The sequence below is a fragment of the Thamnophis elegans genome, chromosome 2, assembly GCF_009769535.1.
Source record: "Thamnophis elegans isolate rThaEle1 chromosome 2, rThaEle1.pri, whole genome shotgun sequence".
In the NCBI taxonomy this organism is placed as follows: Eukaryota; Metazoa; Chordata; class Lepidosauria; order Squamata; family Colubridae; genus Thamnophis; species Thamnophis elegans.
The window spans coordinates 46855607-46881546 of record NC_045542.1 but is presented as its reverse complement, the minus strand read 5'-3'; the positions used below and the strand labels follow the sequence as shown (position 1 = coordinate 46881546).

Sequence of the window (25940 nt, the reverse complement as noted above, 5' to 3'; positions counted from 1 at the left end):
GGGGGCTTCAAGGGCCCCTGTGCTAAAATCCTCCTTAGCAGTTGCAGCGTCTTGGACTTTTTCAAGCAGCATTTTTGAGAATGATAGTCAAATGGATTTCGCCCTTCCGTGGGACAGTATTCTTGCTCTTAAAGATTCTGGCTGAAAAAAAGCCTTTCTATTCTTCAGAAAGAGAAAATTTTTCTGGAGGTAAAAAAGACTTCTTCCAGCCCATCACTCTTTAGAACAGGGGTGTCAAACCCATGTCACAGCAGTGCCATGTGATGTATCAAGTTTTTTCCCCTTCACTAAACCGGGTGTGGCCAGCACATGATGCATATGACCTGTGGGCCGGGAGATTTTTTTTGACAGCCCTGCTTTAGAAAGTTCTTGTTTGCTGGCTTTTGAGAAAAACAGAAAGTTCAGGATTCTTCCGCCCAGCATATGCCAGTTCTCTTTCGCAATTGGAAGGGAGGAAAATGCCTATGATGAGCCACAGGAACAAAGCTCTGATCTTTGGGATTCCAGGTTTGTTTTTCTGGTCCAATGCAGGAATTGCATTCGGTGCACAAGCAGCCGTTTCAGCAGGCAGCTCTTTCGTCTTTTCTTACTGAGCACATCAAAGTGAAAGTTGTGAGTCTCCATGAGACGTTGTTAATTGGGCTAGATAATAAGTGTCTGTTTAAATAAATATTACTTTTGTAATATGTGTTTTTTTTAATGTTGTACGCCGCCCTGAGTCCTTTGGGAGAAGGGCGGCATATAAATCCAATAAACAAACAAACAAACAAACATATTTTTGGGTGTGTTGCTATAAAATCCATTTGCATGAGCAGTTCAGCTTGAACTTTTGTATTATCTGCCGGTTCTATTTAAAAAAAAAAATCCCAAATCCCAGACTTTGCAGTATATTTAAAAAATATACAACGCTTCTTTTAGTACTTATTTTTTTCTTGGCCTTTCTATTTCCAATAAGGAGTGGTTTTCATGTGATGTATCATACTAAAATAAGGGTATATTTTATTACATGTGAAACGTTAATGCATTAACTTAAGTTTCTCTAACAATACAAGTCCTGGAGAAAATGGTTGTTTCTCTTTCTCCTTATTAATGTGGTATATTTTTTACAATATTTTCTTTAAGTATACAGGTAATTCGTGACTTGAAATAGTTCATTTAGTGACTGTTCAAATTTACAATGTCACCGAAAAAAATGATTTATTATTGTTTTTCACACATGACGATTACAGGATCCCAAGGTCACAGCGTCAAAATTCAGGTGCTTCATTCAGACTGACTCACATTTATGAAGGTTGTAGTGTCCGGGGTGGTGGTGGTGGTGGTGGTCATGTGATCAACTTTTGCAACCTTCTGACAAGGAAAGTCAGTGGGGAAGCCAGGTTCTCTTAACAACCATATTACTAATTTAACTGTAGTGAGTCAATAGAAGTCAATAGAATAACAGAGTTGGAAGGGACCTTGGCGGTCTTCTAGTCCAAACCCCTGCTCAGGCTGGAAACCCTAATACCATTTCAGATAAATGATTATCCAATCTTTTCTTAAAAGTTTCCAGTGTTGGAGCAGCTACAACTTCCTTTAACAACAATGGCATAAAATGTGGAGAAACTCACTTAGCAACTGTGGTCATAAAACAAGGATTATCTGTATACTATTCTTCAATACTGAGAGTTGCATGCCAGATGGATTCCATGAAACACTCCAATTCACTATCAACTAGAAAACATTTTGGAGTTCTGCTTTTTCCCTTTTTTGTAAAAGTTGCTCAGCAGTTTCTGTTGTGTGGAGTCAGAGGCTTTTAATGGGCAACATGCACTAACCCTTGTGGAGGCTTAACACATCTGTTTTGCTAGTCCATGTGAAATTGTTTTCCAGTGAAAATTTGTGATTTTGGGTGTGTTGGTTCTCCCCTGTCTTTATATTTAAGCAAGTCACCTTTGCTTACAGTGAAAATGAAAATGGATTCATTGGGTTGGGTCCATTGGGTTGCTGGAGAGAGAATCCAAACAGCAAGTCTAAGAAATGAGAAACATTTAAAGGGATCTCTTTACCCAAAATGAAATAAATTACAAGATGTAAAAATCCTATTTCACAGTTTACACTGCTTTTTTTCAGCAGCATTAAGTGTATTCTTTAGGTTTCTATCCTTCTTTAAATATTATACAATACTTGATATTGTTGTGATTTTTTTTTTGCTTAAAATAAAAAATGGCCCAGCACCACAAATGATGCAATTCATGGAGGAAAACCTAAAGAATTTAAAAAGAAAATATGTCCAATGTTCAAATTAAGAAGGTATTATTTAATCTCTTTCCATGGAAGACCTGCTGTTTTCATGGGAGGAAATCCAGACTGGTTTAAAATATGAATGAAAAAAATAATAATAATGAGAAAGCATTTATTGTCTTGTGCTTTCACAGTAAGGCAAAAAGAAATCGGGTTATAGTTTTTATAATTGTTTACAATATAATGAAGAAGGGATTGCTATTGGACATCCTGAGCATTTTAATCTAGAATAATGTCATTAAATTTCTCATTTTCCCTCATTTAACTGAGATATAGCTTCCATGAGGGCTCTAGTATTTCATTTATTTCAAATTATTATGAAGAAAGCATTAACTCTGGAGTCTGCTGCTGGTTGAATTCGGAATATAAGCAATCAAATTAGAACATTATTATAGGTAGTCCTCAACTTACAATCATTTGTTTAATGACTGTTTGAAGTTACAACAGCACTGAAAAAGTGACATGATGCTTGTCATAGTTATGACTGTTTCAGCATTCCCATATTCATGTGATCAAAATGCTGATGCTTAGCAAATAGCATGTATTTATGATACTTGCACTGTCCTGGGGTCATGTGATCACTATTTGTAAACTTCCCACTGGTTTCCCACAAGCAAAGTCAATCAGGGAAGCCAACTTTGCTTAATGACCACATGATTCACTTAACACATGTAGTGATTTGCTTGACAACTGTGGCAAAAGGCAGGAGGGTGGGGCTGCAGTGCCCTAACGGTTAAGATGCCGGATGGTTGGCAGTTTGGTATCCAAGTACCGCATGATGGGGTGAGCTCCCGTTCTTGCTCCTGCCAAGCTAATAGTTTGAAAGCATGTAAATGCAAATAAATAAATAGGTACCACTTTGGTGAGAAGGTAACCGTGTACTGTGGACCTCAACATACAGTCATGCTGGCCACATGACCACGGAAGCATATTTGGATAATGCTGGCTCCCTTGACTAGAAAATGGAGATGAACACCGCACTCTAGAGTTGACATGAGTGGGCAGGGGAAACCTTTATGGCAAAAGAGGTCGTAAAATCAGGCAAAATTCAGCTAAACAAGTGTATCACTTAGCAACTAAACCTTTTGGGCACAATTGTGGTCATAAGTTGAGGGCTACCTTTAACTGGTCTGTTGAGTCTTTTAATCAATATTTTCTTTTTCTGTGCTCCTGATTACATTTCTTCCATTTTTCCTCCCAGTTTGTTTGTCTTTGCTACTCTTTTATTGCATGGCTTGCTTGGAATAGAATGCGGTTAAATTTAGTTTGTAACAACTGTTGTGGCCCAGCAGGATCTGCTGGAGCTGCTGAGGGACTCAGATAGTGATGAGCCTTATGAGTCGGCTATGGAAGAGATGGAGGACCCTGGGCAGACTTCAGACTCAGAGCAGGTATCAGAGAGGCTGGTTGGCCACCAGGAGGTGCCTGAGGCATGGAGCAGTGGAGAAAAATTAATTTGTCCCTGACGCAAGATTACAACGGGCACAGATGCAACGGCAACAGCTGCGTCAGAGACAAACTCCTCAGAGATAATTAAGCCAGGTGGTTGTGGCTTGGCTCCTCCCAAGAGCTTATTTAAGGAGAGCTTTTGGGGAGGATACTTCTTGTAGGACACAACCGTTTAAAGTAATCTGGTCTGAACTGTTTGTGAAAAAATGCTGGAGAAGCTGTTATCTGTATCTGTCGGAGTCTGGGTTGCTGCCAAGGTTCTTTATCTGTTCGTTCGTGTTTGGGTTTTCAGCCACCAAGATTTATAGTCCTGCCAATAAAGTGTTGTGGCATTCCAGCTATGCTTGTCTCGGCATTCGTTACTGGACAGAGGGGAGGAGGGGTCAAAACACAAACTAAGCAAACTAGCAAAGTTTGCAGTCATTTGAAGTATCACAGGAAGAGAGCAAGATTTGATAATCTAGTCTCTCTTTATTTTAATTTCAAAAGACCAACATAAAAATATAGCTAATAGTATGATGAAGTGCTGAAAATCTGGAGGTTTCTATTATATTTAATGAGGAAAGGATAACTTTAGTTATTTGAATTATCTGTAATGCATTAAAATATGAATTTCCATTTTAAGCACCCTCCTGTTTTTCTTTCCTCCTTGTAGAAGAACAGGAAAAGGAACAAGAAGAAGACTTCTCCAGATAGTGAATTGCATAGTTCCTTCTCAAGCTTAAGTTCAGCTCCACCCAGTCTTGATTGTTCACTTACCCCAGATGTGGCTGATGTGAAAACCCCAGTAGAAGAAAGTCAACACTCAGAAGCTAAGTCGACTGACTTAATGCCATCCACCAATGACAGTAGTGGCCAGATTAGAAATACCTCCTTCCATGCAGATCAGGACCAAGAATGTGTGAACAGAGCAGAAATCCAGAGTCAGTCAGAGCAAAATAAGAAAAATGATACAGAAAGTCAACCTGCTGTTACTGTTGTCACAGGAGAGAAGATGGAGGAGGATAGTTCCAGAAAAATTGATATAGTTGGTGAACAGAAAGATCCTAGCAAGAAACAATGTGCCACTAGTTCAATTGAGTCTGGTCAACTATCACAGAATACATCTAGTATATCAGATGGAAGTGTTATGCAACTTGTTTCTAAGGGAGACACAGATAGCAGATCTTCAGATCTCAGTGTTAATCTTACATCTACTGAGGAAAAAGGATCAAGATTGAGCACTGAACATCAAAACTCTGGAACAAAGAGGTGTTTCCCCGAATCTGAAGTGAAAAATAGCAATTCAAAAGTAGCAACAGAAGAGGCCAAGCAACAGAAGAGTTCTGATTCAAAAGTAAATTCCTCAATTTATTTGTGGTAGCATATATCTCAATCCCTTTTTTGTTAGTGTAATAATATGTGGGAATGACCAGGGAAGAGCCATGGCTAAGGGAATGGTTGGATAAGAGGCAGATGAGCCTGCAGAAGGAATGTGGGTATGGCAAATGTCTCAGAAGAGACCCTCCCTAGTTTCTTAGATTGTAAAAGTAATGGGGGGAGGGAGGGAATTGACTTTCAGGCTTTTAATACTATTAATCTTATAATAAAGTGGAATTCATTCAACTGGGAATGCTTCCTGTCTGGATTACCTTGCAAGATTGATAGTTGGCCACCTTGAATGGCCTTTATAGGAGGAAAGCCCCTGCATAAGCTAAATAATAAATCACATAGGTTATTTTTTGTGAAGTAATAAATGTATCTTGTCCCGTAATTAAATATTTGCTGTATCTCTGGGATTCGAAGCATTTGTACATCCTTAGAGATAATTAGTTTTACATATGAAAAGTGTGACAACTTGAGGTGGGATTATCTGTCACCCCTGCAGAGCATCTGAGGATAAAATTTTTACTAGACTATCAATTTTTGAAGTATTTTTAAAAGTAATTTTGAAGCTTCAACAATTGATTTACCTGCTGCACCCTTGCAGACACCAGCATTTACTTTGGGAACCGTTGTTGTAGGGAATTCCATAGTTCTAGTATAAGGGAAAGGAACATAATATCTGAAAACTTAACAGATCTAGATTTCAAAGTCTATTGAAACCAACTGCTTTTGATTTTAAATGAATACAGCATTTCATCTACACCCACAGTCTTAGCCAGCTAAATATCATGTTGGAGGGCTATGTAGAGTACTCCAGCAATTTTATCAGCATCTAGCTTGTGCTAGAGAGCTGACCTACAATCTTCTATAAAATATAATGAACCTTATAAACCTCATAGGAATAATTCTTCTGAATATTTCTTGTTTTCCATCATTAAAAAAGTTGTAAGAACAGAATTGTGAACTTGGGAAGACTTGACTACTGTTTGGATTTCTACCTGGCTTATTTGATGGCTGTCCAAAACAAGAAGACATGGTGTGGTTTGAGGAGAATATTGCAAAGAAGGAAAAAGCCACATGTTAATATGATGGTGCAATTTCCTGTTATTCTTAGCATATTCCTGCAATTTATCTTATCTTCACATGGTTTAATCGACATTTTACCCGAGACTTCTGAACCTTGAAGATAGGCAGTTGTTTATTGTTAACATAATTGATATCTGTGTACCTTGAGAAAGCCCAAACCTCAGTGCTGTGTGGTGAGAAATAGGAGCTATCAGTGACTGAGAATTAAACCTCTCAGGCTCATATAACTATAGCTTATAGCAGTCTCCAGAAAGAGAATAATGAAAAATTTCTACCGGGACTTCACATGCTCCAAATTATTAACTTCATTTTCTTCTACTAGTTTAAATTGAACGAACTCGTGGACAAACACTTGCCAATGTTAACGTTCTTTGTTGCATAAGTTATATTTGGTGACCTCTTGATAGGGAAACTTTTGTGTAAAGCAAGAGCACCTTCCTGGCAACCAGATAGTAAACATCATACAAATGAGCAATTCCTTTTTTTTTTTTTTGTTATCCTAATTGTGGCACAGCAGATTAGCAAAAACTCTTCTAGGCTATTCAAGGATTTATTTACATGGAGACTTTTTAACGCTTGCTTTTGTGTATCTGATACGCCTTTATTACAGAAAGCAAAGCTAAATGCGGCCAAGCAGAAGAATGTCTCTGAAAAGGGACATAAAATATGCACTCCAGTGGAAGAGTCTGGGCAGGAAAGGAGGGATTCTGCTGATGCTGGAAATCAGGGGCCACAGACAAGCAACAAGAAGCCCAGTGCTGAAGAAAGCAACCATGAAGTCCCTGCTGCCAAACCAAAGTATGGTGTGATATTTGCCACTGACATATTCTACATGCATACATATAGTACATAAGTTGACATTTAATATAATGGTCTAATAATTGTAACACAATTCCACAAAAGCCCATTTTCTTTTTTATCCTTATCCAAATGAATTGGAAGTTTCAGATTCAGTAGAACTGTAACCTTACAATCCTCCTTCCTTCATAGGCTTCTCTAATATGCAACAGTGGAAACTACACAGCTTCTAGCAGGCTTGATCAAAAGTATCCTCCTATTTGAAAATAATTCCAGTATGCTTAACATTTATTTGATTGCTTAATTTTTATTTTTATTTAGTGTGTTTGTGTGTTTGTGTGTAAACTTAGTGCTTTTCTTTCTCCCCTCCCATTATAAGGATATCATGAATGCTGCTAAACATGCACATCTATCTTTCTTTCTGATTTGAGCTCTTATTAAACACAGGTACACTCTTGACAGTGTAGGTGAAACTATTCTGTTGCAATTCTCCCAAGGGGAAATATCAGTCTTTCTTAACCTGGTGTCTTCCAGAGGAGTTGGGCTTCCAACCATGCCAGTCTGGTCTGGTGGCAGTCCAACATCTTGAAGACATGGAAGAATTCCAGTAGGTACAAGAGATCATTTGATTTTGCTTTCATTTAGAAACTCTTGTTTGGGATAGCTTGCAAATGAAGTCTCGTTTTCTTTTCATCGACATTCTGCTTTTGAATGCTTTGATTTGTTTGAAATCGGAAGCCGAATCAAACAGTTGGGAATGGTACCATCTGATTATTGAAGAAAAATGCTTTATGCTGATAATTGAAATTTTAAAGTGCCATCGATTGCATTTGGCTTCAGACAGAACATTTTGACTCCTGATGATGGACTTGCATGAGTGCACTTTCTGCTGGCAGATACAGCAACCTCTCAAAATTTCCCTTTTTTGATTAAAAAGCTTTCTGTGGAAATAATAGATTCTTCTCCTCACAACAACCGAGAGCTAAAGGTCCACATGGATCTCTGATTTCCATTCAGTGATGTACATGAGAGTAAAATGTCTTTTGAATGAAGCCAGCTTCTAGTGGTCATCGGGACAATCCATGAGGTTTTCTTTTGGCAAAACTATAAGAGTGACTCGCTGCTTCCATTGTCTGTATCAATTTTCAATTTTCTAGTATAACTTCTAGTCCTGGGATTGCCTTGTAGTCTCCCATTCAAATTCTAAGCAGGACTAAAGCTACTATGGGACAAGATACAATGGTCACTGATTTTTTTTTAAATGTCAGAAATGTTTGTTTGTACATTTTGAGTTGCTTATTATTCTCACTTTAACAGATGCAAATAAACAATTGAGACGAGCAGATTTTTGTTTTCCATTTATTGCATAATAATTCTGCACACTAATAGTTGCCCAATAATTATGCGCACAGTCTCCTAAGACATACAAAACCTCATTTTTTTTCTTTCTTAAATATTCAGATTTGAGATTTATTAACTTTTTGGATTGACCTAGAGAACTGTAGTTCAATAAGAAAATTAATCCTGAAAAATACTACATGCCTAACAATTGTGCCCACAGTGTAAATACTGTACCAATTTTATTACAAGCTAGGTGCATGCTAAAGATAATTTTATTAACTTCAGTGTTGGAGAGCTCACAATACTATCACTATCAAGCTACTGCTTTAATTTGTTACAGTATTTTGATAGTGTGTTTATTTTACTATATTTTTAGCAGTACTGAAAATTTGTGCACCCTTTGAAGAGGTATTCCATTTGAGGTAGTATATATATGTAATTTAAATCAATGTGTGTTATGTATCATAATTAAGTAGTATTAATATGGAAATCATCTTTCTTTTTATTCTGTCTTGCAGTCAGTCACCTATGGAGACTATTACGGTTTATTTCCATGCTATTCTGTCTAAGGACTTCAAGATAAATCTTGACAAGCATAAAGTGATAATTATGGCAGGGGGACTTTCTGGTTATGTTGACTGGAAAGATACTGTATGTGAGCTGACCTGTACCAAGTAAGTATATGTTGACATGATATAGCATATTCTTAGATTTATTTGCTATATCGTGTGATTTATGCTCTTGTCATTAGCACTTCATACATACAAGAGGAAACTCGCTCCTAATGCAGATAGTTCTTGACTTACGGCCACAATTGAATCTGGAATTTATGTTGCTAAGCAAGAAATTCATTAAGTGAGTTTTGTCCTATTTTAACACTTATCATGCCACAGTTGTTAAGTAAATCACTGCGGTTATTAACCTGGTTGTTAAGTGAATCTGACTTGCCGATTGATTTTGCTTGTCAGAAGTTTGCAAAAGGTAATCACATGACCCTGGGATTCTGCAACGGTCATAAATATGAATCAGTTGCCAAGCATCTGAATTTTAATCACGGGGATGCTGAAAAGGTTGTAAATGTGAACACGGTCATAAGTCACTTTTTTCAATGCCATTGTAACTTTGAACAGTCACTAAATGAACTGTTGTAAGTTGAGGACTACTTGTATTTCAGTAGGGAGAAATGGGCATTACATCTAATTTAATAATGAGCACAAGAAGATGCTGGATCCCAGAGGGCTGCACTTATGTGATTTGCAAAGAATGGCAATCGGTCCTAGTTTATTGTCATTTTTAAAAAATTGTGGTAGATCCACAGCCATTATTACACTTATTGATGGAGATTTATAAAGGCCTGTTTCTTTTGCAAGTGAAAAGGAAGATATAGTGCAGGTAGTCCTTGATTTATGGCCACAATTGAGATTAGAATTTTGGTTGTTGAGTGAGGTGGTTGTTAAGTGAGTCACACCCAATTTTATGCCCTTTTTGCCATGGTCAAGTGAATCGCTGCAGCTGTTAAAAAAATCGTGGTCATTAAGTATACGTCTTTTCCCCTTGACTTTGTTTACCGGGAGTTGGCTGGGAAGGTTATAAATAGTGATCATATGACCTACTACTTGCTGATTGCCAAGCACCCAAATTTTGTGACATGAATGTGGGAATGCTGTATTGGTTGTAAGTGCGAAGACCATTCATATGAATGATTGTAAGTCAAGGACTACCTGTATTGCATTTCACTTTTACTGCGAGTGTATATAATAAGAAATGTAAGACCGTTCCGGTTTCAGGAACTGGGCTTGGCTAGTCTAGTGAAGAGAAGGACCAGGGGAGACATGATAGCAGTGTTCCAATATTTGACGGGCTGCCACAGAGAGGAGGGGGGTCAAGCTATTTTCCAAAGCATCTGAAGGCCAGTCAAGGAATAGTGGATGGAGTCTGATCAAGGAGAGATTCAACCTAGAAATAAGGAGAAATTTCATGTTAGTGAGGGCAATCAACCAATGGAAAAGCTTGCCTTCAGAAGTTATGGGTGCTTCATCACTGGAGGCTTCCAAAAAGAGATTCTGAAAAGCCACCTGTCAAAAATGGCATAGGAGTCTTCTACTAGTTGGATTGGACCTACAATATCCCTTCCAACTCTGTTGTTCTGCATTCTATTCTAAGATTTTATATGCCTCTAACATTTTATTTCAACAAGAAATTGTTTCCTTGCCTTTGCTTTGTTGCTAAAATACAACTTTTTAAATTCTAGAGATCTTGGAAATCATGGACATCTGGTTGAAGGCTGCACCAAAATTTCTAAGGAAAACCTGGATAAAGCAATTTCTTATAAATACATTGTTAAAAGTGACAAAGTTTCATATGAATTCATTTACAAACAAGTTAAAAATGGATCAGATCTAAATCGCTCCTTGTTTTTATCATCAGAATTGATAGATGGTACAGGTAAGAAACTACTCCTTATATTACCGTCTTCCCAGTGTTATTTCTCCTGTGTGCTGCTCCGGGAATCCAATCATGGGTTAACTTAGCCCTTTAGCCTTGAGACTGAGTATGTAAATTTCTAACCACGCCTCCTCTGGCTGGACAGTTCCAGTTTCTTTACTCAGTCCAAAGCCTACGAGACGTCTTTCAATTCTCTCTTGACTAATTGACAAACTTCTCAGGATTATTGGAGTTAGTATTGTATTTCTTCTGTGGATTTCGTTCCATTATTGGGGTGGAGGCGGCAGTTTCTGCCAGCCCGATTCCTCATCGTTGCTGCTTCCCCTTTAAGGGATGTCTGGATTCTGCAGCTGGAGCGTAAGACGATCTTGCCGGCTTTGCAAGCGGCTTTACTGTCTACCCTCCCTTTGTTTTTGGCGCGTTGGAGCTGTGAGCCTCCCAGAGCCGTTTTTCTCAGCCGGATAGCACCCGCCTGCGGGCGCGGTCGGATCCGAGGCTTGTCCTGGTGGGGCTATTCCCCCCCCTCTCTCTGCCTCCTTCCTTCGTCCTCTCGCTGGAGCGGCTGCCGGGAGGGCTGCATGAATCGGCTGATTGGGATTTCTCCCTGCCGCTCGCCTTTGTATTTCGCGCCTTTGTTACTGGTCACCATATTTGGGAGCGATTTCACGCATGCGTGGTAATGCCCAAGGATGAGAAGGCAGTTTTTGTTCGCGCGCTGAGTCTGCGCACTTCGGTTGACCCTCCCTTTTCCCTCACTCGAGGCTGCTGACTCAGGGAGGAGGTCGCTTGTTTCTGTTTCTGTTTTCACGTGGCGCCTTTGGCGAGTGGAGTAATTTGGATTCCCTTGTTTCTCTGATTGAGCTCTTTCAAATCTCTCATACCATGGCTGATCAATCAGTTGTTAAAGGTACTGTGGAGCCAGTTTCGGAGCCCCGTTCCCCTGGCGAAGGGGGGGCTAGCCCTAGGCCCGGCAGGGCCGCAACCAGGGCCTCCAGTAGTAGGCCTCGAGCCTCATCCACTGCCCGCGACAAGTCGCATAAACGCAAAGAAAAGGCCAAGGTTCCCCCAAAGGCATCTGGGGCCCCAGCTTGCCCACCTCCGGTTCTGATTCCACTAAATGCATCTCTGGTGCATGTTACTGAGCAGGGTTGGTCTCCTGATATTCAGCTTCCCCAGGCCCCTCTTCCTGAGGCGGGGGTGTTTGGGCCTCGTTCCCCCCCATTATTTCCGAAGCTAGTGGGGCTTCCCTTCGCTTGCCTCCACGTGCTGGGCCTTCTGCCACATTCATGCCCACAGCTGCAGGCCTCAGGCCTATGGAGGGTCAGGGTTTGGGCCTTCCTTCTGATCTATATCTCATGATTTCTGAGGCTATCTCCAGAGGGGTGGATGCAGAGTTAATGCGTAGATCCCAGGCCCCTAGGCCCGCTGCGGCCCTTTCAGGCCTAGCTCCCCAGGCGTTGCAAGGGGATTCTTCCATTCTGCAAATGGATCCTCCTTCGCCCTTACCCTCTGTATTCAGTGCAGAGTCTGCCTTAGTGGAGGAATGTGAAATTATGGATAGGGAGCTCTCTGGTGACGAAGGCCTGCCTAGGGATCTGCCTACTGCCCCTGGGCTCTTCAGGCATGCTCTGTTTAAATCCTTACTGTACAAGGCCAAGACTACCACCCACATGGGGGAGGCGGCTTCTGTGGAGAGTACTGCTGTGGGTCTGGATGCCACCGAGCGCCTCTTTGCTGAGCAGGTGGCTTTGCAGGATGTCATTCCTTCTCCCAAACTCTTTCTTGATCTGATCCAGAAGCAGTGGGATCAACCAACCGCAGTTAATCCTCCTGGGTCAGGGGATAGGAAATTGTATACATCTTCCCCGGAGTTGGAGAGTCTCCTTCAGTTTCCCACTGTAGACGCTCCCATTGCTGCTCTTGCTTCCCCGGCATTAATTCCTTCTGAGATTTCAGAAGGGCTGAAGGCTGAGGATCGCAAGGCCGAGACGGTCATCCGTAAAACCCATCAGGCGGCAGCTTGGGCCTTACGTTCAGCTACTGCAGCCTCCTTTTTTAATAGGACTTCCTTAGTCTGGCTTAGGCAACTGCAGGATAGACTGGACCCGGAGGAAATGCGCCTTCATCAGGATATCACCAAACTGATGGCGGCTCTGGAATTTTCTGCAGATGCCACTCTTAGCGCAGCCAAATTTGCATCCCGGGCCATAGTCTCCAATGTGGCCTCTCGCCGCTTGCTCTGGCTTCGTCATTGGCAAGCTGATGTCAAATCCAAGTGGCGCTTAGCATCTACACCCTTTAAGGGCGGAGCCCTGTTCGGTTCAGTGCTGGATCCCATTCTCATTGAGACTCGGGATAAACGCAAGGTCCTTCCCTCTGCCAAAGAGCCAAGGTGGTGCAGTGGTTAAATGCAGCACTGCAGGCTACTGCTAGTTCAGCGGTTCAAATCTCACCGGCTCAGGGTTGACTCAGCCTTCCATCCTTCCGAGGTGGGTAAAATGAGGACCCAGATTGTTGGGGGCAATATGCTGACTCTCTGTAAACCGCTTAGAGAGGGCTGAAAGCCCTATGAAGCGGTATATAAGTCTACTGCTATTGCTGCTATTGCTATTGCCAGTGCTCGTGCTAATCGACGGCAGCAGCCTTACAATAGGCGCCAGCCCTTTCGGTCCGGGGACTCGGGGTTCACTCCCGCTCCCTATGTCCCCAGTTACACCAGGGGGTTCTCCCAGACTCAGGATCGGGGCCAGGACCGCGCTGGAGCCAGGGACAGGGGTCGCCAGCAGGGTCAGGCGCAGAATAGAAGGCCTTTCCGAGGATCGGGCAACCGGTCCTTTCGAAGGTACCGGTGACTCGCAGGAAGTCGGGCCCATAGGAGGACGTCTTTTGGCCTTCACCCATCAGTGGGCGGAGCTCACATCAGACGCATGGGACCTTCAGGTGGTGAGTTTGGGTCTCACTCTAAAATTTCTATCCATCCCCCCGAGAAGGTTCATCAGGTGCCCTGTGCCCAGGTGCCCATCGAAGCGGCGCCTCATGGACGCCGAAATACACCATCTTCTCGCAATCAGGGCCATAGAGCAAGTACCCACAGGGCAGGAAGGCCTAGGGTTCTATTCCATCTTGTTCCTAGTACCAAGGAACTCCGGGGGATGGAGGGCAATCCTAGATTTGAAACGGCTCAATCATTATATCAAATACCAAAAATTCAAAATGCAGTCTCTAAAGAGCATATTGGCTTCCATCCGCCAAGGCGACATGATGACTTCAATAGACATCAAAGAAGTGTACCTCCATGTGCCCATCCATCCGGCGCATCGGAAGTTCCTGCGGTTTCACTTCAACGACCACCATTATCAATACCGGGCCTTGCCATTCGGACTCTCCTCGGCCCCGCGCACATTCACCAAGCTCTTGGCAGTACTAGCAGCCTCCCTTCGCTCAATTCCAATACGCATCAATTGTTATTTGGACGACGTGTTGGTGCTATCGCCCTCTCAGGACCAGGCCCTACGAGACTTGCGGGTCACGATGGACTCATTGCGCGACCATGGGTTTGTCCTCAACTTGCCCAAGAGCCACTTGCGTCCGACCACATCCCTGCTTCATTTGGGGACTACCATCAACTCTGCGACGTGCGAAGTCTTCCTGTCTCCAGAGAGGAGGCAGAGCATATACCACCTGGCGCATCAAGTGCTGTCGCAGAGGCGAGTACCGCTGTTGTCACTCTCCAAGTTACTGGGGAAGATGCTCTCCTGCATCGGCATGGTTCCCTGGGCCAGGTTCCATGCGCGCCCGCTCCAGTGGTTTCTGCTGCCCTTCCAGAGAGCGCATACCAGTCATTCCCACATCAAGGTGCGGCTTCCGAGCAAGGCCCGATGGTCTCTGCATTGGTGGATGTCCTCCAAGCTTCTCCAAGGATGCCTGTTCAAGGAGCCGGCCCGCATTCAGATCACAACAGACGCCAGCTTGTTTGGATGGGGAGCCCATGCCCTGGACAGGGTGGCTCAGGGTCGTTGGTCGGATCAAGAGCTGACGAACAGTATAAATTGGCTAGAGCTGCGGGCCATCCGTCTAGCCCTTCTGGAGTTTCGGGACATTGTATCTCGCGGCCATGTGTTGATCTTGACCGACAATGTGGCCTCCAAGGCTCACATCAATCGCCAGGGGGGCACACAGTCCAGAGCCCTGATGCTGGAGATGGAAAAGTTATTCCATTGAGCGGAGCCCAGACTCTCATCGATTCGGGCGGAACACATCTCGGGCGAGGCCAACACGCAGGCAGACTGGCTGAGCAGGGCGACGGTGGATCAAGGGGAGTGGCAAGTCCATCCCGTTCTCTTCCAGGAGCTCGCTCGCCGTTTCGGCCGCCCCGAGGTGGACCTGTTTGCGCACCCACACAACGCGCAACTTCCCCGCTTCTACTCCAGATACCAGACCCTGGGACTGGAGGGAGTAGACGCTCTACGCAGCCCGTGGCAGGCCGGCCTTCTTTATGCCTTTCCTCCTCTCCCGATCCTTCCGTCGGTCATTCAGAAAATCTTGGCGGAACAGGTGGAAGTACTGCTGGTCGCCCCGATGTGGCCCAGGCGACCCTGGTTCGCAGACCTCATCCATCTGTCCGTTTCGCGTCCTTGGAGGATTCCGGACGACCAGATTCAGCTCAACCAGGGAGCTCTCATACACCCGAACCCCCAGCTGTTGCAGTTAGCCGTGTGGCACATGAGCGGGCGATTCTAACGGCTCTTCACTACTCTGACGAAGTCATCTCCACCATTCAGGCGGCTCATCGCCCGTCAACTACCCGCATTTATGAAGCCACCTGGCAGGCCTTCTGTCGTTGGTGTCGCTGCACCGGGGTCGATCCCATCAAGGCCTCGGTGCCTCAAGTTCTGGACTTTTTGCAGGCTGGCCTTAACAAAGGACTGGCGCCAAACACGCTTCGTCGCCAGGTCACGGCCTTGTCTACAGTGATCGGAGGAGGTCACGGCCGATTCTTATCCCAACACGCGCGGGTCCGTACCTTCTTGAAAGGTGCTTCCAATTTACGACCGCCAACCGTACATCGTTATCCCTGGACTTGACCCTGGTTCTTAGAGCTCTCATAGCTGCTCCCTTTGAACCTATTCACTCTATCAGTCTCTGGTTGTTGACGCTCAAGACAGCCTTTCTAGTGGCCATCACTTCGGCCAGGAGAGTGTCGGAGCTAGCAGCGCTTTCAGTTCGCGCAGACCTCTGCATCTTCCATCCGAACAGGGTGGTGCTTCGTTTGGATCTGACCTTCCTTCCTAAGATAAACTCACTGTTTCACAGGACTCAAGAACTCGTCCTGCCGGCCTTTTGTCCTCATCCTTCCCATCCGCAGGAACGCCAGTGGCACCATCTGGATGTTCGCAGGGTCCTTCGTCGCTATGTGATGCGCACAGCGTCATTCAGGAGGTCGGAAGCACTGTTCGTCTCCTTCCAGCCTTCGTCAATGGGTCAGAAGGTTTCTTCCCACACCATTGGCCGGTGGTTGAAGGCGTGCATTGCCTTGGCATATGACAGTCACTCACGACCGGTTCCCAGGCGGATCACCCCTCACTCGACCAGGAGTGCGGCCACCACTGCGGCCTGGGCTACGCAAGCTTCTGTAGAGGAAATTTGCAGGGCTGCCACCTGGACGTCGCCCTCACCCTTTATTCGTCCTTCGGGCGGAGAGTGTTGCAAAGGGTCCTTCAATCTGCGGAGGAGCCTGACCAGCCTAGCTCCCGCCCTGGGAATTAATTGCTTTGGCATATCCCATGATTGGATTCCCGGAGCAGCACACAGGAGAATGACCGTTGTCTTACCTGAACGATCCTTCTATGCGTGCTGCGAAGGGAATCCAAACCCGCCCGCAGTTTCGGCTGACCAGGGCTCTCCTTGATTGTGACTGTATGACTGTTCATCTCTGACTGGACTCTGGCTGTTATTTAGTACCAGAACTACCTGTGACTTGATTGACATTGACATACTTTTCTTCGGTGGACTTCGTGCGAAACTGAAACTGTCCAGCCAGAGGGGGCGTGGTTAGAAATTTACATACTCAGTCTCAAGGCTAAAGGGCTAAGTTAACCCATGATTGGATTCCCGGAGCAGCACGCATAGAAGGACCATTCAGGTAAGTCAATTTCTCCATCAACTCAGGAGGTTTAGACTGCCCCAGGAGCTGTTGATAACAGTTTTACAGGGGAATTATTGAGTCTGTCATTTGTACTTCTATAACTGTCTAGTTTGATACAGCAACCAAACAGGACAGGTACAGACTCAATGAATAATTAAGATTGCAGAAAGAACAATTGCAATCAATCTGCTTTCCATAGCAGACTTATATATTGTGTGGGACAGAATGGGCCCCGAGACGATCTATACAAACACCTCACATCCTGGACATAAACTGTTTCAGTTCCTACCTTTCGGATGATACTACAGGGCATTGCATGCCTAAACAACAAGACACAGAGACAGACTTTTTCCCTCTCATGTCATCAAATGTGCTGAACACCGAATTCTAACAGTGCTGCCGAATGTCTGTGTATATTTACCCAGATACAGTGGGACTTCGGGTGCCAACCATAATCCATTCCAGGACTTTGTTTTTTTTATTAAAAATTTAAAAAGCTTTTACAAATATTTACCTCCCCCACCCAAACCCATCTCCCCCCTCCCAGCCTTCCCCTCCAATCTCCCAGAGCAAATACAGGGTATAAATCTTTAACAATCATATTCTAAAGTAAACTAACAGATTTTAGCATCATCCTTCACTTGTACTTTAACTCCTCTTTTGTTGAGCTAACTCTAAACAAATTATATCATTCCTTGCTTCATCAGTCATAGGCTATCTGGAGTTTCTTAGTCCCATATTTATTTTGAATATAATCAATCCATCTTCTCCACTCCAGCTTATATTTCTCGTCTGAATGATCCTTGAGATATGCTGATAATTTAGCCATCTCTGCTAAGTTTGTTACTTTTAATGTCCATTGAATAGTCGGCAAATCTTCCTTCTTCCAGTATTGCGCCACCAACAGTCTTGCTGCCGTTGTTAGGTTCAGAATCAAATTAGTCTCTATAACAGTACAATCAGTAGTTATACCTAACAAGAATAACTGAGGGTTAAACTTTATCCTCTTTTTAAAAATATTTTGCATAATCCACCATATTTTTATCCAAAATGCTTTAACCTTTTTGAAGTCCACCATATATGATAATACGTAGCATCAGCACAATCACATCTCCAGCATTTAGGTTCCAGGACTTTGGTCGGCACCTGATTTGGTCGTGACTAGAAGCAAGACTGACTACGCGCACACACAAAAATCATGCGGAAGGGAAAATTGTGTGGCTGTGTTTATTGGGCACCCAAGGATGTGTTTGTGAACTGTGTGAAACATTAAGTGAAATTTTGGGTCGGTACCAGAATTGTTCATTCGTCTGGGCCGTTCGGGACCCGAGGTCCCACTGTAGTATGGCTGTAGTAGTATCACTTACCTTCTTATTACTTTCTTCACTCTGCCATTTTACTGGTATTGTTATTGTTGATCATTGCGGTCAGCCAGATGTTCAGACTGGGTTTGGCATTTTTGTCTACCTATTGAGTCCTTACCAAGTTCAGAATGGATTTCCGGTTTGCGCGTTGGATGGTTTTTCGCTCTCAGGAGGCACATGTGCCATAGGTTCGCCACCACAGGTCTATGGTGTTCAAGTGGTGCTCCAGTTGTTTTGGGATTGCACCCAAGAGGCCTACTACTATTGGCATTACCCTTGCTTGCCTTTGCCACAAGTCGTTCTATTTCTATTTCTAGGTCTTGGTATTTTGTTATCTTCTGCAGCTCTTTCTCTTCTCTTCTGCAGTCTCCAGGCATTGCCACAATCCACTATCCACCCCCTTTTTTTGTCTTTCTTATCGACAACAATGATATTTCTTGCAGATCTTCCAATGCACCATTGTTGTTATTTTGTCATGCTGCTGCTTCTAGTCAGTCTGCAATTTTCTTTTTTTAAAATAAATTTAATTTTTTAAAAATTTAAAACAAATACAACATCCTTCTTTACATGCTATAGAAAGTCTATCAGTTAGTTACAAAAAGACTTGTGCATCTCTTCCAAAGTCAACAAACATAATTCATATTAACTTAAGTATTTTAACTCAAATATTCATACTTGTCACCATCATCATATCTCCATTTTCATTTGACTATAATTGTTTAAGCGTCCATCATAAAATATACCAAAATTTAATACATAACCACATACTGGCCTTTCAATTACTATTTCTAAAATCCTCCACTAACACTAAATCCTTATGTCCTATTCTAGCTAAACATAATATTTAATAACAAAGTTTTCTAATCCCCCTTTCCAAATCACTATTTAAAGTTTACATCCAGTTTCCTTGTTATACCCATATCTATATATATGTTGTTATTCTTATCCCTCTTTTTTTGACTATATCCTATATCATAACATTTTCCCCCTAATAATCAAAACTTTAATTGTATCTAATTAGTTCTTCTTCCTCCTCCTCCTCCTCCTCCTCCTCCTCCTCCTCCTCCTCCTCCTCCTCTTCTTCTTCTTCTTCTTCTTCTTCTTCTTCTTCTTCATTATTATTATCATTATCATTATCCTTTATGTATAATCCAAAGGGATTTCTAATCTTCCTTACATGGATACCATTCAATATTCATATCCAATTATACTCATCATAACACTACACGTATACATTAGTAACATTATCAGTTATTTATTTAAGCTATATCTATTGTCAATAAATTTCACTAAGTTTAACTAGTTTTAAATTATATCCTTCCATCTATCAACCTGTATCTTTCCAATAGCAAAACATCTCATATCTTCTGCCATATGTGGTGTCAGTCCTCTAATCATCTTCTTGATCAGCTTTGTATAGACTCCTCTTAACAACTCCTTGCTTATAACGTCTCTCATATAATCTTGATGCCTTCTTTCTGTTTCCTTATTCAGCTTATCTTTGATTGTCATCAGTGTTATCAATGCTTTTGCTAATAAAATTTCTCTCTTTAAATCTATAGATTCTTTGGTTTTTTCTTTTTCTGTAACTTGCTGTCTGGAATAAATTTCCTCTCCATTTAATTCCTCTTTCAGTATTCCATTCTTTCCATTTTCAGAGACAAAGCAATCACCATAAATATCAGCAGATTTAATCTTTATAATCATTTGCCACTTTGATTTTTTGAGTTTTAACCACCCCATTTTGCATTTGATAAACTTCCTCAATTTTTTCATCATATTTTGTTGTTATATGCTCTAAATCTTCCAGATTTTTCTCTATCCTTTCATATGTATTTGATAATTTCTGTATTTCTGAAAGTATCTTTTGCAAACTTGAGATTTCTGTTTTCTTTTGAAATTGTACCATTCTAACAAACACAGCTGCTCTAGCTTGGAAGGTTAATAAAATTAAAACAAAGAACATTTGTTTTCACTTTTCTCTGATTAAAAATATACTTCAAAGGGACATCTGTGTGCTTCCCTTCTTATCACTCTTTGTAGCCAAGCAGTGAAACCTTGTAGTGCCAAGTCAAAACAATCAGTGGAGAAAAAAAAGTGTTCCATTTTCAATACACAAACCCTTCCAGCTTCTGAGCAGCAGTAATACTGTTGCAAATCTAATTTCTTTTGTATCTTTTTTGTATCTCTTTTGTATCTCAAGTTAGAAAAAAGAGTCCAATCTTTAAATGAGTTAGAAAAATACCCACAGCAATGAAAGAGGAAAACTTTAGTCCATAGGTTACAGAGAACAATAAAAGAAAAAATAGAAGAAAACTTAATCCATCTGTTTCAAAAGGCTTGCATAAATTCCATCCATGAAGATAGCATTTAAAAAGTAAGATAACCACTGTCCAAAACCATTCCAAATTTAATTCCGCTGCTTGATTCTTTTGTTCTCCAATTTAGATTAATTTTAAGTTTTTATAGGCAGTCTCTTTTTAAAACACTAAAAGTTCCTCACCAGCTGGAAACATTTTCTCTTTCCATATCCTTCCGTTTTGGAGCAGCCCCGACTTCATCAGCCTTGGCTGGATTTTTTGTCGCCGGCTGGAGAACTTCTCTTGCTTCTTTCAGGGACTTTGCGATGTCCCTGAGGTCAGTAAGACGTATTCTTCCTGTTCACCATCTCTTCGGGACGACGGTTTAGGTCCGATTGGACCACCCAGCGGCAAAAGTATTGGCTGCGGTCTCGGAGCATCGAGACCTGCACGTCCATATCGTTGCAACATTGGCTTCTCCTCTAGTCAGTCTGCGATTTTCTTGCAGCAGCTTACCAGGTGGTCCACTGTTTCTTCAGCTTCCTGCGTGGGTGGCACTTACTGTCTGTTGCTGCCTTCTCAATTCTGTCTTTCTATGCATTTGCCCTTAAGGCTTGGTCTTGTGCACCCAGAATTAGTCCCTTGGTCACTTTCTTTAACTTTCCTGCTCTTAGCCATTGCCAGGTCTCCTCCACCTCCCCCTATTCCTTCATGTAATCATTTGTCCTCTGACAAGCAAAGATCAATGGGGAAAGCTAGATTTTCTTAACAACCCAATGATTCGCTTAACACATGCAATGATTTGCTTAACAAATATGGCAAAAATGTCATAAAATGGGATGTGACTCACTGCAAAAATGCCTTGTGTAGGAGTGGAAATGTTTGGCTTAGTTGTGGTTGTAAGTAAAGAACTACCTGTATTAAGAAGCTGATAGTCACTAAAGCTCTTCTTTGAATTAAGCAATTTAGTCCTTTAGTCCAGGTAGCCCTTAACGACAATTGAACCCAAAATGTATGTTGCTAAATGGAACATTTGTTTAGTGAGTTTGCCCCACTTTACGATTTTTCTTGCTAGAGTTGTTAAGAGAATGATTGCATTTGTTAAGTTAGTAAAATGTTTGTTAAATGAATCTGGATTACCCATTGACTTTGTAGAAAGTTGCAAAAGGGAGTCACATGCCCCCAGGACATCGCAATAGTTATAAGTATGAGCCAATTGCCAAGAGTCTGAATTTTGATCATGTGACTATGGGGATGCCACAATGGTCGTAAGTGTGAAAAATGGTCATAAGTGCCTTTTTTCAGTGCCGTTGTAACTTTGAACAGTCAATTAATGAATTGTTGTAAGTCAAGGACCACCTATGTTTGCTAAAGGTAGGAATTGCACATTTATTTCTCATTGTGTAGCACTATTTCATAACACATCCTAGCGTAAACAATATAAAATGAATAAGGATGGAATATAGCTCAAAAATACCTACAGAGATGGAAAGAAAATGACTGTTTCTGTGTGTCTGCATAGTTTGACTATGGAAGGAAACAATAACGAAGCAGGGTGTGCAAGAAAATTGAATTAAGTGGTTACATTTAGCACGCAAAGCTAGTAGGGCTGTATCTTGCACTTCAGAACTTTAACAATATTTTATTTAACAGATTGGCATCAATATGATGATATAATATGCGTTAAACCCGAGGAGAATTGGTGGAAGAAAATGAAGAATCATTTTTCATTTTGGAAAGATAAGGAAAAGGATGTTGTGAATGGGAAACTGATAGCAGCAAGAATAATGCTGGACAGCCTCTTCAGTATACTTAAACCATGGAGTCAGATTAACATCAAAAGCTTTTTCCAGCAGTTCTACCAATTTTACTCTGTAAATAAAACGATAATGATACATGAAGGATGTCGGAAGGAATGGAAAGAGCTACAATTTAAAGAACAGCAGGTATTACATTCTCTTTATTATACATCCAAGAAGAACCTTGTAGCCAAATGTCTATAAGGTTTGTAGCATCTTGACTGTGCAGCGCAAAGTGCTAATTGTTACAATGTCCTTGGAATAAAATGATACAGCTAAGTTATTAAACTGGGCTGAATATTGAGTTCAAGATGCACAAAAAAGACAAAATATGGAGTTAAGTCACTGCAGAAATCATTTAGATCCATTGGACACTTGAGTCTGATAATTTTTTGATCCAGCACCTCTGTACAATCACTATTTGAGAAACAGCAGTTGTAGAACCTAACATGTTAATAGTTTAACTTAAACCCATTTCTTGGCCTTCTAAAGTGTAATCTATAATGTGTATTCGTTGGTTTTGGTTCAGAAAAATGTATGCACCGAGATGTTTTGTTTTTTAGCTATAGTTTATGCCTTAATATGAAGTATGTTTAAACATGCAATTTTTTTTCTCTCTCTCCTCCCTCCCTCTCTTTTAAAGTTGCAAGATATGATTGTGGATTACTTGATGGAACAATCAAGTAACATCCTCAAACAGGACACTTCAACGTGGGATCATCTAGGCCTAGCATTGATCACGTTTACATTAATAATAGATTACAATCTTCCACTGTGCAAAAAGGGAAAGGAACAATTATTCATGTTTTTTTGTCCGAAGAAATTACCAGCAGATGTAGATGAAATCAAGCGCTTCAGAGAGACATTTTCAGAGTGTCCGGGGTATGTAATTTGACTTTGGGGCATATAGAATGTAGGGTTGAGTCAGGATACTGAAGGTTAAGGTAGAAAAATGGTGGGTTCGGTTGGGAGGAAGGGAATTGGGTGTATTAAACACGTTGGATGCTTGCTTTGCTGTTTTTGGTACTAATAGTTTTAAATGTGACAGATTTTTGAAAAGATCAGCATATATTTAGTGATTTGACATGAATTGCTACTAATAGTTACTTGTCTATAAATTTATCAGTTTTCCCTATGAAGTAGGTGCTTGGAGAGATAGACTGGCCCAAAATCACCTAGAGAGCTTCCGTGGCTGAGGATCTGCTTGAACCTTGGTCTTCTTGGTGCTAATTGAGCATCTAAATCTCTGCACCATGCTAGCTGTCATGTGACAGATATAAATATTTGTTTCTGCTAATGTGACAGATATAAATATTCATATCTGCTAAAAGCCACACTTCAAAAAGGGGAAGAGCCAGGCCAAAATGAAATATTAATTGAATTGGTAACTGCAAATTACATTTTTTTATAAAGCAAATTATGTGTGTAAAATTACCTTATTTTCATGCTCTCTCTTACAGATGAAAATACATGGAGGGAGGGAGAGGGGGGGGGAATCTGTTCCCTTCTCTCTCAGAATGTTTGTCCTCAAGCACAAACACCATAGAAGGCAATAATTTTCTGGCTGGGGAATTCTGGGAGTTGAGGTCCGCCAGGCTTTAAGTTGCCAAGGTTGGAGACCCCTGCACTAGAATATTCATCACACTGTTGATTAAACTCAGTATTCATTATGATCATTAGAAAAGGTTGCTTGTTGGGCAAGCCTTCAAAGTTATTACTTCTGATCAAAGATGGACACTCCGTAATTGATCAGGTCATTGGTTTCTGTATATCCAAAGCACAACGCATTCTGTATATTATTCCTGGAAGACATTCCCCTCCTTTCCACAGAAAAAGTAAGAATAAACAACAACAACAGGGTGTAGTTGGGAGGAAGAGAAAGTGCAGATTTACAGTGCATTCAAAAAGTATTCAGACCCTCTTCACTTTTGTCAATTTTTTTATGCTGCAGCCTGATTCTACATTTAATCTACACTCAGTACCCCATAATGACGAAGTGAAATCAGAATTGTAGAAATATCCATAAATGTATTAAAAGGAAAAAAAACTGAAATATCACATTGGTATAAGTGATGTATACCAATGTATGTTGAGCCTTCACTCAGTACTTTGTTGAAGCACTTTTGGCAGCAATATTAGCTTTGAGTTTTTCTGGGTATTACACAACAAGTTTTGCACACCTGGATTGGGGGATTTTATGCCCTTTTTTCTTGCAAATTCTGTGAAGCCCATTCAGGTTGGATGGCGATCATTGGTGGACAGCCATTTTCAGGTCCCTCCAGATATGTTCAATAGTGTTTTAAGTCAGGGCTGTGGCTGGGCCACTCTAGGACATTCACATAATTGTCCTAAATCACTCCCATGTTATCTAGCCTGTGTGCTCAAGATTGTTGTCATGTTGGAAAGTAAACCTTTGGCCCAGTCTGAGGTCCTGAGCACCGTTGAACAGGTTTTCATGGAGGAGATCCCTGTACTTTGCTCCATTCAACTTTCCCTCAACTCTGGGCAGCCTCTCTGTCCCTGTTGCTGAATAGTATCTTCCACAGCCAGCACCATGCTTCATTGTTGGGATGATATTGGGCAGGTAGTGAATGGTGCTTGGTTTGAGAAGAGGCTTCTGTCTAGCCACTCTGCCATTAAGCCCAGATTGGTGGAGGCTGCAGTGATGGTTGGCCTTCTGGAACTCTATCCCATCTCCACACAGGATCTCTGGAGTTTAGTCAGAATGATCATTGGGTTCTTCCTCTCTTACTAAGGCCCTTCTCCACCGATTGCTCTTGAAAGAGTTCTGGTTGTGCTTCTTCCATTTGAGACTTATGGAGGCCACTGTGCTCTTAGGAACCTTCAGTGCAGCAGAAATTTGATTGCAGCCTTCCCCAGATCTGTGCCTTGCAATAATCCTGTTTCTGAACTCTGAACGCAGTTCCTGTGATCTCATGACTTTTGCTCTGCTACAGTATGCATTGTCAGCTTTGAGGCCTTGTATAGAGAGGTGTGTGCTTTTCCAAATCATGTCCAGTCCATTTAATTTACCACAGATCAAGTCCAAGGTATAGGAACATGTCACCAACAATCAAGAGAAATGTGGAGCAGTGGAGCTAAATTTCAAGTATTATTGCAAAGGGTCTGAATACTTATGCCCGTGTGATATTTCAGTTTTTTCTCTTTAATAAATTTACAGACATTTCTAAAATTCTGTTTTCACAAGTCCCAATTATGTGAATCCTCTCAAGTAAAGAACAACCAAGGATGTTTCTTTCACTATTTGAAGACAGATCCCATTTCTATTGATAAAGGAGGTAGCTTGATCTCTAGATCAGTGATGGCAAACATTTTTCTGCTCGGGTGCCAAAAGGGTGCGCACCCATACCCATAATGCAATGTCCCCCCCGGTGCATGCGCATACAACCTCCCCCCATAGGCGCAAAGGCCTCACTGAAGTCTCCGGATTTTCGGTAGGCCCATTGGGCCGTTTTCCGCCCTCCCCAGGCTTCAGGAAAGCCTCCTGAAGCCTGGGGAGGGTAAAAATGGCCTCCCCCGCCCTCCGAAAGGCCAAATATCAGCT

The 25940-nt window shown here is 41.9% G+C and overlaps 1 protein-coding gene across 2 annotated transcripts in view; it reads left to right on the top strand.

Annotated features, from left to right (window-relative positions):
• Nucleotides 1-25940, top strand: part of RNF213 (ring finger protein 213) — a 147155-nt gene that overhangs the window by 4118 nt on the left and 117097 nt on the right. For both annotated transcript variants that reach the window (XM_032212395.1, XM_032212394.1), the window contains 6 exons: nt 4388-5068; nt 6794-6981; nt 8841-8996; nt 10574-10767; nt 22230-22522; nt 23019-23257. In XM_032212395.1, coding sequence (XP_032068286.1) covers nt 4388-5068; nt 6794-6981; nt 8841-8996; nt 10574-10767; nt 22230-22522; nt 23019-23257 — 1751 coding nt within the window. The remainder of the gene's footprint in view (nt 1-4387; nt 5069-6793; nt 6982-8840; nt 8997-10573; nt 10768-22229; nt 22523-23018; nt 23258-25940) is intronic.